The 10778-nt window shown below is 56.1% G+C and overlaps 1 protein-coding gene and 1 pseudogene across 1 annotated transcript; one reads left to right on the forward strand and one right to left on the reverse strand.

The window, feature by feature from the left end:
- The first annotated feature begins 260 nt into the window (after positions 1 to 260).
- On the forward strand, positions 261 to 9742 carry CPSF4L (cleavage and polyadenylation specific factor 4 like). Its single transcript, XM_039859792.1, has 8 exons — positions 261 to 757; positions 1292 to 1342; positions 3112 to 3264; positions 6145 to 6240; positions 7190 to 7283; positions 7635 to 7674; positions 8343 to 8648; positions 9290 to 9742. The coding sequence occupies exons 1-8, from the start codon at positions 595 to 597 to the stop codon at positions 9422 to 9424; spliced, it is 1038 nt and encodes a 345-aa protein (XP_039715726.1). The 5' UTR covers positions 261 to 594; the 3' UTR covers positions 9425 to 9742.
- LOC120600524 (uncharacterized) lies at positions 4988 to 5106 on the reverse strand (annotated as a pseudogene).
- Positions 9743 to 10778: the final 1036 nt, after the last annotated feature.

Consider the following 10778-nt stretch of genomic DNA (forward strand, 5'->3'; position numbering starts at 1 on the left):
GACTGCGGGAGGGGTAGACAAAGCTCCATTCATCCAGCGACTTCCGACTCCTCTGAGTTCTACCCCACTTCCCCCTCTCCCATGAAGAGCTCCTCAGGGCTTGTTATTCAGGCCAGAAAAGGGGTGTCAAACGTCCCAGAGGGAAGGGCTGGCTGGGACCCCATGGGAGGGCAGGGGGAGGCAGGGGGGGCTCCCTCCCGCTGCGCCCCGCCCCCCCACACCCTCCGGCTCGCAGGCGCCTGCGAATCAGAACAGCCTGGCTGTGGCTGGTTTGTGCAACTCTTGCTAACCTGGGCTGTGTCTTCATGTTGAAAGTATGAACACAGGTTTGGGAATGTCTGTCATATGCTGTGTGTGGGTTTGGGAACAAGCAGAGATTCGCAGCATGCAGGGCTCTGCTGATCCCTCCCCAGCGGCAGGCCCCGGGGGTGGGACTGACTGACACAGCGTGGCCTGTGGGGCCCTGGGGCTTCTGCACCTGCACCAGGTGGGAGCGGGCGACAGCTGGGCCCCACTCGGTACAGCTGGGCCTGGAGAGCAGCCTGGCAGTCACCTGGCCGCTGGCATCAGACCCTGGCCTCTTTAAGGGCCTCTATGAGCTATAGAGGGTCCACCTGCAGAAGCCCAAGCTGCTCCCGGCAGCCCTGGCAAGAGATGGAAGAGGTCATTGCAGGGCTGGAGGGGTTCACCTTTGCCTTCGAGAAGGATGTGGAGATGCAAAGGGGCATCGGACTCTTGCCTTTCCAGGGCATGGACAGTGAGTGAGGATGGGCGCCAGGGACAGTGAGTGAGGATGGGCGCCAGCCGTCCTCGGGGACGGCAGCATCCCTCCCTCCCCCGGCCTGCTCTGCAGGCCTCTCTAATAGGGTGCCCGCCCCCCTCTGCTGCTCACCAGGGAGACTGAGCTGGCGGCTTGGGCCAGCCGTCTGGGATTCCCAGCTTAGTCCCTGTCCTCCCAGGGGCGTGGGCCTCACCTCCTACATCCTCTCCAGGACTCTAGGAAAATGGTGTGGTGGCTTCTAGCTCATTTTCCAGACTGGAGAAGCAGAGGGTGAATCAAGGAAAAGCATGCTGGCCTCCTGAGCCCCCGGGCCAGGCCCCTCCATGGCCTCTGTTCCGGAGCGGAGGGGCTTTGGTATTGTGGTTTGGAGGCTGGTTCCAGAGGCTGGCATCCAAAGGCAGGAGTTAGGGGCTCCCTGGTCCCAGCCTTGGGGAGGTTCAGGGGGACGTGCTGATGGGGTGAGGGCAGCCTCTGGGGAAGCTTCCTCCTCTCTTCCCTTTCCCCCTCCAGAGTCGGGCTCAGCTGTGTGCAACTTCTTCGCTAAAGGGCTCTGCGAGAAAGGTGAGTCGGCAGGTGGGCCTGGGTGGGGTGGCAGCAGGGGCTGTCCGGGTTCCGCTTGGCCTGGAACAGGGCACCCAATTTGTACCCAGGGAGGGGAGTTGGGATGGGGCAGAATTTTAGTCTTATAAGCAGGCAAAAGGCGAATGGGCGGGTCCAGCAAGAGGGCTGCCCCTGACTCAGCAGCACGGGACAGGGTGGCCCCAGCTGCCTGGAAGGGGCTGTTCCTTCTTCCCGCCTTGCTGGGGGTGGGAGTGTTTGTGGGCTTCAGCCTCTGCGCTCCCAGGAGGCCCTGACCTTCTTATTTTCTACTATTTTCCTCTCAGCCAGGAGAGTGGCCTGCTCCCCACCCCCTTGTCCTCTGACTCGGTATGAGACCCGCTCAGCTGTCCCATCCATTCCTCATGCCCTAAGGTAGCTCAGGCCACGGTCTCTGAAATGCTGCCCTGAGAAACAGGCACCCCTGTTTCTCCCCCACCCTGACTTGGACCAAGCACTACTCTTCCGAGCCCCTCTACCCAGAGCAGCCATTGTGGGTAGCCTGACATGGCATTCTCGACTTTCCTTCTGGCTCAAGCATCAGTCACAGGCTCTTCCTACTGAAACACACAGTTGCCCCAAAAGTCTTGCCTCCAATTTGGTGTGTGTGGGGGGTCCCCGGCTCCGTCCCCATCCCCCTACAGACCCAGGTTACAAACACCTGCTAGAGTGACAACTTTAGGACCCGCTTTTGGGATCCACGTGAGTCTGCTCTTGGGGAGCATGGGGGCCGGGAGGGGCCCATTCGGGGAGAAAGCTGGAGGCATTTTTGCCACGCGCCTCGTCTGTCTTTGGGCCAGCCCCGGACGATGGGTGAGAAGGGAAATGAGCTCATGATCACTGGAGGCTCTGTGAAGCCTGAACTAAGCGACGCCTCCTATGGTCCTGTGTCCTCAGCTTGGCCCATCCAGTCTCTAGAGCAGCGGTTCACAGTGACACCCTCTTGTAAAGAAATAAAATGTCCTTGTGGAAGGTCAGATCCAAGCAAGGCAGTGGCCAGGGGTGGAGGGTAAGGCGATTTAAAAAGAAGCTTCCCAGTCCCAATCACAATCTATCAGATGCATGAGGCCAGTCCCGCTTAGAAACGTGGAACTTGGGTGTCCCCACAGACGGCAATGCCACCTCGATGAAGATGATAAAGAGTTTAATGTAATGTTCCCATCTCCTTCTAAACCCTTACGAAGTGGCTCTCATGTCACCAGTTAGCATAACTAACTCTCCGGAACCAGGAAGCATAATATATCTATTTTTTAAAGACTTGAGTTCAATAGGCCGCAGTAAGCACTCACTATGTGCCAGGGGCCGTGCTGGCTGGGGGTCCGGGCTGGGAAGCTCACTCTGTTCTCTGGGGGCAGCCCTGCTGTAAGGCCAGAGGAGAGGGAGAGTCCAAGGCGTGGCAGAGGGCATCCTGACCCGGGGGGCTTCCTGACCCGGGGGGCATCCTGACCCGGGGGCTTCTTCCCGACCCGGGGGGCTTCCCGGGGTTTGAGAAGGACAGCCAGGCCCAGAGGAGAGTCTAGGCAGAGGTGTGGTCGTGGCATCAGCTGTCTGTCGAGACAACAGCTGTCCTCCATGTGGCCTCCGGCCCCCGTTCTAGTCTCCACCAGCGTCCAGGTGCAGGGACGAAGGGAGGGCAGCTGGGGTCTGAGCCCAGGGGGAGTCCCTTCTGGGGGTGAGGGGGCCCAGGCGGTGGCAAGTCAGGCATTCCCAACGGGGGGCTCTGGTGTCGCCAGGGAAGCTCTGCCCGCTCCGGCACGACCAAGGGGGGAAGGTGGTGGTGTGCAAGCACTGGCTGCGGGGTCTGTGCAAGAAGGGTGACCAGTGCAAGTTCCTGCACCAGTACGACGTCGCCAGGATGCCCGAGTGCTATTTCTACTCCAAGTTCGGTAACGCCTCTCCCTGGCTCCAGCCCTTCACCCCGGAGGGTGGTGGCGGGGCTGTGGGAGGGGAAGCTGTGGGAGGGACCCTTTCCCCACCCCCCACTCCCCACTCCCCCAAAGGAGGACTCGCGTGTCCCAGGTGGCAGACCAGGCCCGACCCAGCTCTGATGCCTGCCTCTCCAATGCCCTGGAGAAAGTGGAACCAGACTCCGGTCCCCACCAGGCTCAGGCACACACTGCTTACCCGCAAGAGAACGGGAGAGGAGGGCGTGGTTGGAATGAAGGCTGAATTGTTTCTCTCCCCAGTCCTGGCTAATCACACCCAGACCAACTGTCTGGAACGAAGCCCCAAGTGGGTTTCTCAGTCCCGGGGTTGGGGCCATGGTGGCCAGGCCAGCATTTCCCGAACAGCAGGCATGCAGGAGCTACTTCTGTGATGCTTGCCATTCTCACAAAGCACCTGTACCTTGAACTGCATCATCGTCTAACCTTTGAACTGTCGTGCGATGTTTAACTTTTATTTTAGAAGCAAAGTTTACATTGCTTCCATAAATGGAAAACTAGCATCATGTACGGGCACTACCAGGTAACTGCAAACACGTGACCGTGAGATTCCGAAGTACAACCCCTGAAGCGGTCCCCTGGGGTCAGGTCTGGGCCTTCGCCTCACCACCCTCTGGCCTCAAGCCCTTCTTTTATCATTCGAGGGGCTGCAGTGGGGGAGACACAGCTGCCGGCCTCATTTAACCATGGAATCTGTGAATGTGTTCCCCCATCTCATCCTTCTCAATAAAATTCTACAGTCCAGTGCTTTTCAGAGCTGGAAGGGGACTTCAGGATGATCTAGTCCAGTGGTTTTCAAGCTGTGTTCCAAAAAGGGTGACCTGGACGGGGAGCGAGCTGTGACAGTGCCCAAGGACACCTCTGACTGAGGTGGCTTGGCTTTGAGACTAAACCAGCACTGGGGCAGTTGTTCCTCGTTAGTGCCAATGTGTGTGAGTGTGTGTGTGTGTGTGTGTGTGTGTGTGTGTGTGTTGCGGGGCGGGGTCCTTAGTATGTAGGAATAAGGCAAAGCACCCTTCCTCCCCCAGGTCAGCAAGGGCACCTTCCAGGCCAAAATTTGTGCCTGCTTCTTGGACCTGGGAGCTGAGACAGTTTATGAGGGCTGCCCGCAGGTGTTCTTTCCAGGAAAAGACAAAGTTTATCTGAGGCCCAGCTCCCCTAAGTCATGGCCTAAACATCTTTCACTTTAAATGTCACTTATTTACTCCTTCAGTAAACCTGTCTGGGTTTTCTTTTTGGGGTCAGGTACGGTGCTGGGCACAGACACAGGAAAGGGGCCAGGTTCCCTTCTGCCCTCAAATATCAGTGATCATCGCTCTCATTGGAAGTAAATCGTTTTATTTTTAAAAATATTGTTGAGGGTGTAGGAGTGGGAAGGAGCAGTTGGAAGGGGCGAGGAGGTCCATAGTCTTTGGCCCTGCTCCTGGCTGTGCACATCAAAAAGGTGCATCAGAGAGCTACGGGAGGGCGGCTGTGGAGGGTGAGGTGCGGGTGCCACCTGCCGGCCGTGAGGGGTATGCAGAGTCAGCGTCCAGGTTAGAAAGGCAACACCAGTGCGTAGATGACTTTCTTTTCTTTTTTCTTTTCTCTCGCGAGGCAACCCTTGGTTGACCTCACAGATGGCAAGGACCTTGTCAGCTCACAATCCCTTATTTTTTGTTTCTTACGCCTACAGCACCTGGTCTTCCTAGGTGGTCTCCCATCCAAGTCCTAACCAGGCCCGACCCTGCTTAGCTTCTGAGATCAGACGGGATCGGGCTTGTTCGGGGTGGCATGGCCGTAGACCACATAGATGACTTTCCATCGTCTCCGTCTGTCGAATGTTCGCCAGCCCAAGCGGCCGTGTCGCTTCGATTCCTGAGCAGGCTCCAGCCCAGAGTCGGCTGCGCACTGGCAATGAGCTGGAGTGAGCCCTCACCAACGTGAGGGAGCCCGGTGGAGTGGACGGGACGCCGGCCCTCTCCGAGCACTGGTGTCCTTGTTTGTGAAATGAGGGGGCTGGCAGAATGGTGGTTAGAACTCTTCGGAATCGGTGGCGTTCTTCTTCTGGTGAGCCCTTGCTTCGCAGAAGCCCAGTGCATGAAACCCGTCTCTTGAAGTAGTTTGAAAAAAAAAATGGCATAGACACGATGGAGTTCCTCCTTTTGGCTCTGAAAGGCACCGAGTCTTAGACTTTCGGGTTCTCACAGCGCCTCTTCAGCAGTCTGTGCAGACAGAGCTGGCTCCTTCCAGGAGATGCGAGTCTCGGTCTGACCCACAGACGGGTTACAGCCCCGGCTGAGCCAACCTTCAGGTGTCCTCTGTGCTGCATCTGATTTCACCCCGTGCCGCCTCTGAAGCAGGGCTCTGCTCTTGTTGGCAATTCCACCAAAAAGAGCCGCACCCCTAGGCGCTGGGAGCAGTGTCGGGGTCATTGCAGAGAGGAAGAGAGGGCTTGTCACAGCACCGGGGAGCCTCTCCATTCGGTGTGTCATGTCTTGGACATTTAGCTGCCGGCTCTGGGTCCGCCTTTTCCCGTCTCTTGTCATTCCTTCCTTTCTGAAAGCATCTAAATGCCTTCGGTTCTGGTCCCCGCTGGATACTGACCCTGTCCCACCTCTCCCAGACGTGTGTTTTCATACCCAAGCCCCACTCAGCGAACATTATCGGGGTCCACCCTTCTTAGATTGCAGGAAGAATTAGAAATACCCCACTGTCTTCAAAGCTGCTGGCACACAGAAGGCAGGCAAGCAGCTTATATTCGAGGGGCCAGGTCAGTCCAGTTTGGGGGTGGGGGCATGACCATGAACTTGAGCTCCTATTCAGAGGCCCTGGGATTTTCAGGCGGCTGCAGCAACAAGGACTGTTCCTTTCTCCACGTGAAGCCGGCTTTCAAGACCCAGGCCTGCCCTTGGTATGAGCAAGGCTTCTGCAAAGACGGTGAGGCCCTGACAAAGGGAGCCCTCGGGGATGTGGGGGACCCACAGGGGAGGCTGCATGTCGCTGAGGCCCTGTGGGGGCGGGGCTGCCCCCAGGTTGAAATCCCAACAGAATCTTTCCATAGTTTTCTCTGGGCTCCCTCCAGGGGATAAACGCTCTGTGGCATTATGGCATGCAGCCTGGTGTGGCTCGTGGTGGCCTTCTCGAAGCACACTTACTTGGGTTCAAATCTCAGTGGCTTCGGGATGTGTTGGCTGCGTGACCTTGAACAAATGACTGAACTGCTTGTTTCTTCACTTGTGAGAAGGGAAAATGCCTCCTCTTAGGGTTGTTGGGCCACCCAATATAGGACCCTGTGGGGAGCCCCTGGCACAGGGTCTGGCCCACAGGGGATGCTCAGCTCACATGCATTTCCTTCTGTATTTTATCTGTCTGGGAGTGTCCTGAGTGTCACCTACCCCATTGCAGTCCGTCAAACTCGGAGGGCAGGGCCCCCGCCAGAGTCTCTGTGATTTTAACATCATGTCCTCTCTTTTCTCGTGTCTTCGGGCATGCTGTTCTTACTGAGTTCTTGGCAGTGCTGGTTTTGGGGGGATTACAGGGGAGGGAGGCTGAATGATTAGTAAGAGGCGGGGGTAGCCTTTCCTCAGCCGTACCTTCTATGGCTAACCAAAAGGTGGCAAATTATGGTCACCATCTATGTAAGTCCTCCAAGACACAGTGTGGTAGGGACACTCCACCCCTACACGTTCCGAGGTTCCCGTTCCATCCCGGTCACGTGGCTAGGAAGTAGGTACTTCGGGGCAGTATGGAAAGGACAGGAAGATTTACACAGCCCCATTGGATGGAGAGCCTACGACCACCCATGCCCTTCCCGGTGGGCTCTGTCATGCCTGTCCCCCGCTTTGCTAAAGCAGATCCTTCTGCCTGGTTTCTCTTTGCCTGGCAGGTCCTCTGTGTAAATACCGTCATGTCCCCAGGATAATGTGTATTAACTACTTAGCTGGCTTCTGCCCCAAAGGACCCAAGTGCCACTCTGCGCAGTAAGTATGATCCCACCGAGTGCTGGGCCCACACTCCGGCTTCTGGGTCTAGATCCTTCCACACCTTCGCTGGCCCGAGGTGGGACACGCGAAGCATCTGGCGAGCATGTACATGCATGTGCTCATGCTGGGAATGGGTGTCTAAGTCTTCACAAACTCTTCTGGGAATAAGCAGAAACGGGTGACACCCAGTCCTCTGCAATTCCCCCTCGCTCCCTGGCTGGGCTTGGGGCTCCGGCCTGTGGGGTCTCAGACAGGAAGTCTGCAGCAGGCTGGTGCAGATCACGGTCAAGGGCTGGAGACAGGAGGCTTAGGGAGCCAGGCTATAACCATCTCTCTCTACTTTCTCAGTCCCAAGATGAATGTTCTATTCAACCCAAGTTACATAAAGGTGAGTGCAGGCGGGAAGGGGCCAACGTGTCTCACACCTTCTACTGCGTGTGTTTCCTGGGGGAACTCTGAGTCCCTAGCACTGCACCGTCCCCAGCTGCCCTCACTCTCACGGGATCGGCTCCGAGTCCCGATGGCGGGAAAGGCACACGCCGTTGCGTGTGTGTGGCACATACGTGTGGTTGTTCCTCCCACACCCCCTCCAACCTCTGTAATCTCTGCTTCAGGTAGGACGTCCCCTTAGCTGGATGACACGTGTGTAGTTTTGTTAAAGAACGTGGGGCCCGGCCCAGGACTTGTGGTCCAAAGCTGTTATTTGGAATCAGGGCCGTCCTGGTTGTGCCCTTTGGAAGTAGGACTCTCTCTAGTGATACGCAGCACTGGTGACAGCCTCCATCAGGGTCAGCAAACTATGGCCTGTGGCCAAATCCGGCCCCTTGCCTGTTTTTGTACAGCCTGGGACTTAAGAATGATTGCTACGGAGCTCTTGTTGATTAGCGGTCCTGTGTCCCGGTCATCTAGCTAGAGGGCCTGGCACCAGGCGGGGATGGCGGTGACACAGGAGGAGGGTGACCCCTGCCGGTTCTGAGTGGGATCTCCCAGAGAAGGTGGGAAGCAGTCATTCTTCAGTGGGGAATTCACAAGCTTGTGTCTAATGTCCATCAAAAGGTATGCTTTCCGGCAATTCAAACTGTAAACGAAGGCGTTTCGAAGCCTGGTTTCTGCCTGAACGCCCAGCCAGAGCCCCCGCCCTTAGTGTACAGTGTCGGGCCTGCAGTAGACGTTTCCTTCCGACTTCCTCTGCAGCTCCTCGACTGGCCGCTGGGCTCAGCACCTCCTGCTTCTGCCTGGGGACCTCGCAAGCCCCCTCTCCCTGTGGAGCGCCTGCTTCAACCCCCTCCGATGAGGCCCCGGGAGCAGCTGGTCTCCCACCGCCAGGGGCTCAGGGTGCAGGAGCAGGGCCCATGCCACAGGGTAAGAGCAGAGGGGACCGGGCTGTTGTTGTGTTGAGGGCCGGAGTGTGGGGGGTGACGCTGCAGAATATGTGACTCCTCTCGTGCCACCGATAAGATAACTGTGAGGGAGGGAACACGGGTAAACCCGATGACATGACTGGACAGTCGCAACCACCTAATCTGTGCATGTCCTGCCAGGCAGGACTGTTTATCTCTTTAAAAGGTGAGTAAGTTCAACGCCTTTCATTTCTTATTTTGCTGCCTACTGATTCTCCAGAGTTATTTATTTATTATGTCCTTAAGATCTGGGGGGCAGGGGTTGGTCAGGAAGGAAATGTGGCACCTTGGGTTTCTTTTCGGCTTTCTGGTTTACCGGGAAGAGCATGCTTTTATCACGCTGTCACGAGATAGCCTCCTAATTGTCCTGAGCTTGGACTTTGCTGTTCTGCCTTTGGACACCCAGAGCCCTGTTCTTGGGGGTCATGCTGCCCAGCTTGAATCTTGCGGTCTTTCAGGCCTGAAATGGGGCCACACTCATGAGCAGAATCCACCGGATTCCTCAGAAAGCCAGCTAACTTCCTCATTGGCTCCCTAGACAATTTAAGATTCTTTTCTTGGGATCTGAATTCACAGTCACGCCATTCATTTTTTCTCTTTCAGTGTCGAAAAATGGGGCATTGTGCCAGTAAGTGCAGTAAGACTGAACTGGTGAGAGTTATCGAAACATCAGCCCAGGTCTGTCTGGGGCCTGGAGGACATGCCAGTGTGGGCTTCTCTGTTCCCAGCATCCCATGAGCTCACTGTTGGCCTAAACAGGATACAAGATGCAAAGCAGCTGGCTGTGTTTGGGTCTATTTCCTCTCATCCTGTAATGAACTACTAAGAATACAAGATTGGGGGCACACTATGGCAGGACGGGTCACCCATAAAACGGGGGGAGCAAAATGTGAGTGCAACCGAAAGCTGGAGGACACAGGAAATCATCACTACACTCTGCGTGGCTCCTGGGCTCCCTCAGAGGCCTGGGCTGCATGTGGCAGGCACTTCCCGTGCATATGGCCTCAACTGCTGCTACAAACTGGCAATTAAATTCAATGGTGCCGTTTAGCATGACAGCTGCTTCTCTGCATGGCTTACTTAAATTTTAAGGCTATATTCTGTGCAGGCCTTATGTGGGGAATTACAGGGAGGTAGACGGTGCAAACACGGCTTAGCCTGGAGAGGCGGGATGTGACGTGGCACATTTACTGCTCTACTATCTATGCCATTGTAGAAGCCAACACCAGTGCAACTTAGCTCACTGGGAGAGGGGCGGGGCCGCTAAGCTGGGCCTTTTGGAGAAATGGAGGGAAGAACCGCAATATAAGGCGTGGGGTGGGACTAGCCACCTGACCTCTGGCAGATGCAGACAGCTGCCTGGCCTGCCTGGAGCTGGAGGGTAAGGAGTAAGGCAGCCTAAAAGGATGCCAGCCCAGGAGACAGGTCTGAATGCCAGCTCCACCCCGGGCCGCTATGTGACGAATACCACATAGCTATGTAGGAAAATCGCTTAACGTCCTCAAGCCTGTTTCCTCATTTTGGAAAATGACGTGAGAACAGGACCTGCCTTACAGCGGGGCGGTGAGGATGAATGAGAGAATGCCTGTGAGAAGTGCTGGACAGTGCTCGGCTTCGACAGAACAAATCCAGCCCGACGGTAGCTGGATCTCAGTGTGGATTGTGGTAGGGTCTCCCGCCTGGTTCGCGTTCAGAATGCCAGCGTGGTAAAACGCCGCCAGAGGTTTCCACAGAGCTGTTATTTTAGTTCCTGCCAGACTTCTGATCTCACTGAATCTCTGCAGAGGAAGTGTAATCGCCCCACTTTCTAGTCCAGACCACGGAGGCTCCGACGAGTGAGAAAACTGCCCCAGGACACACCTGTCTGTTTCACAGGTGAGGGGCCCGAAGAGACGAATAATCGGAATAGAGGAATCCTTTTAATGTGAAAAATATTTTCGTTATAGAGAATGGCGATGATAATATGTAGGGGGAACGGGGTGGGGAGCGGGTATTGAAAGTAATTAGGATAACCCATAAATCAGGAAAAAAAGGACCGGTAAGAGTGGCAGCAGATAGGGTTTCTCAGAAAGCATAAAACACCCCACTGGTG

Source organism: Pteropus medius, unplaced genomic scaffold, assembly GCF_902729225.1.
Source record: "Pteropus medius unplaced genomic scaffold, Ma_sr-lr_union100, whole genome shotgun sequence".
Classification (NCBI taxonomy): Eukaryota; Metazoa; Chordata; class Mammalia; order Chiroptera; family Pteropodidae; genus Pteropus; species Pteropus medius.

What these genes read in the sequence shown, in the direction of transcription:
- CPSF4L (XM_039859792.1), top strand. Translation starts at nt 595, where the DNA reads ATGAGCTATAGAGGGTCCACCTGCAGAAGCCCAAGCTGCTCCCGGCAG. An exon ending in CTATTTCTACTCCAAGTTCG is followed by an intron (nt 3,265 to 6,144) that starts GTAACGCCTCTC and finishes TGGGATTTTCAG; the next exon opens with GCGGCTGCAGCAACAAGGAC. An exon ending in TCAACCCAAGTTACATAAAG is followed by an intron (nt 7,675 to 8,342) that starts GTGAGTGCAGGC and finishes GTCCATCAAAAG; the next exon opens with GTATGCTTTCCGGCAATTCA.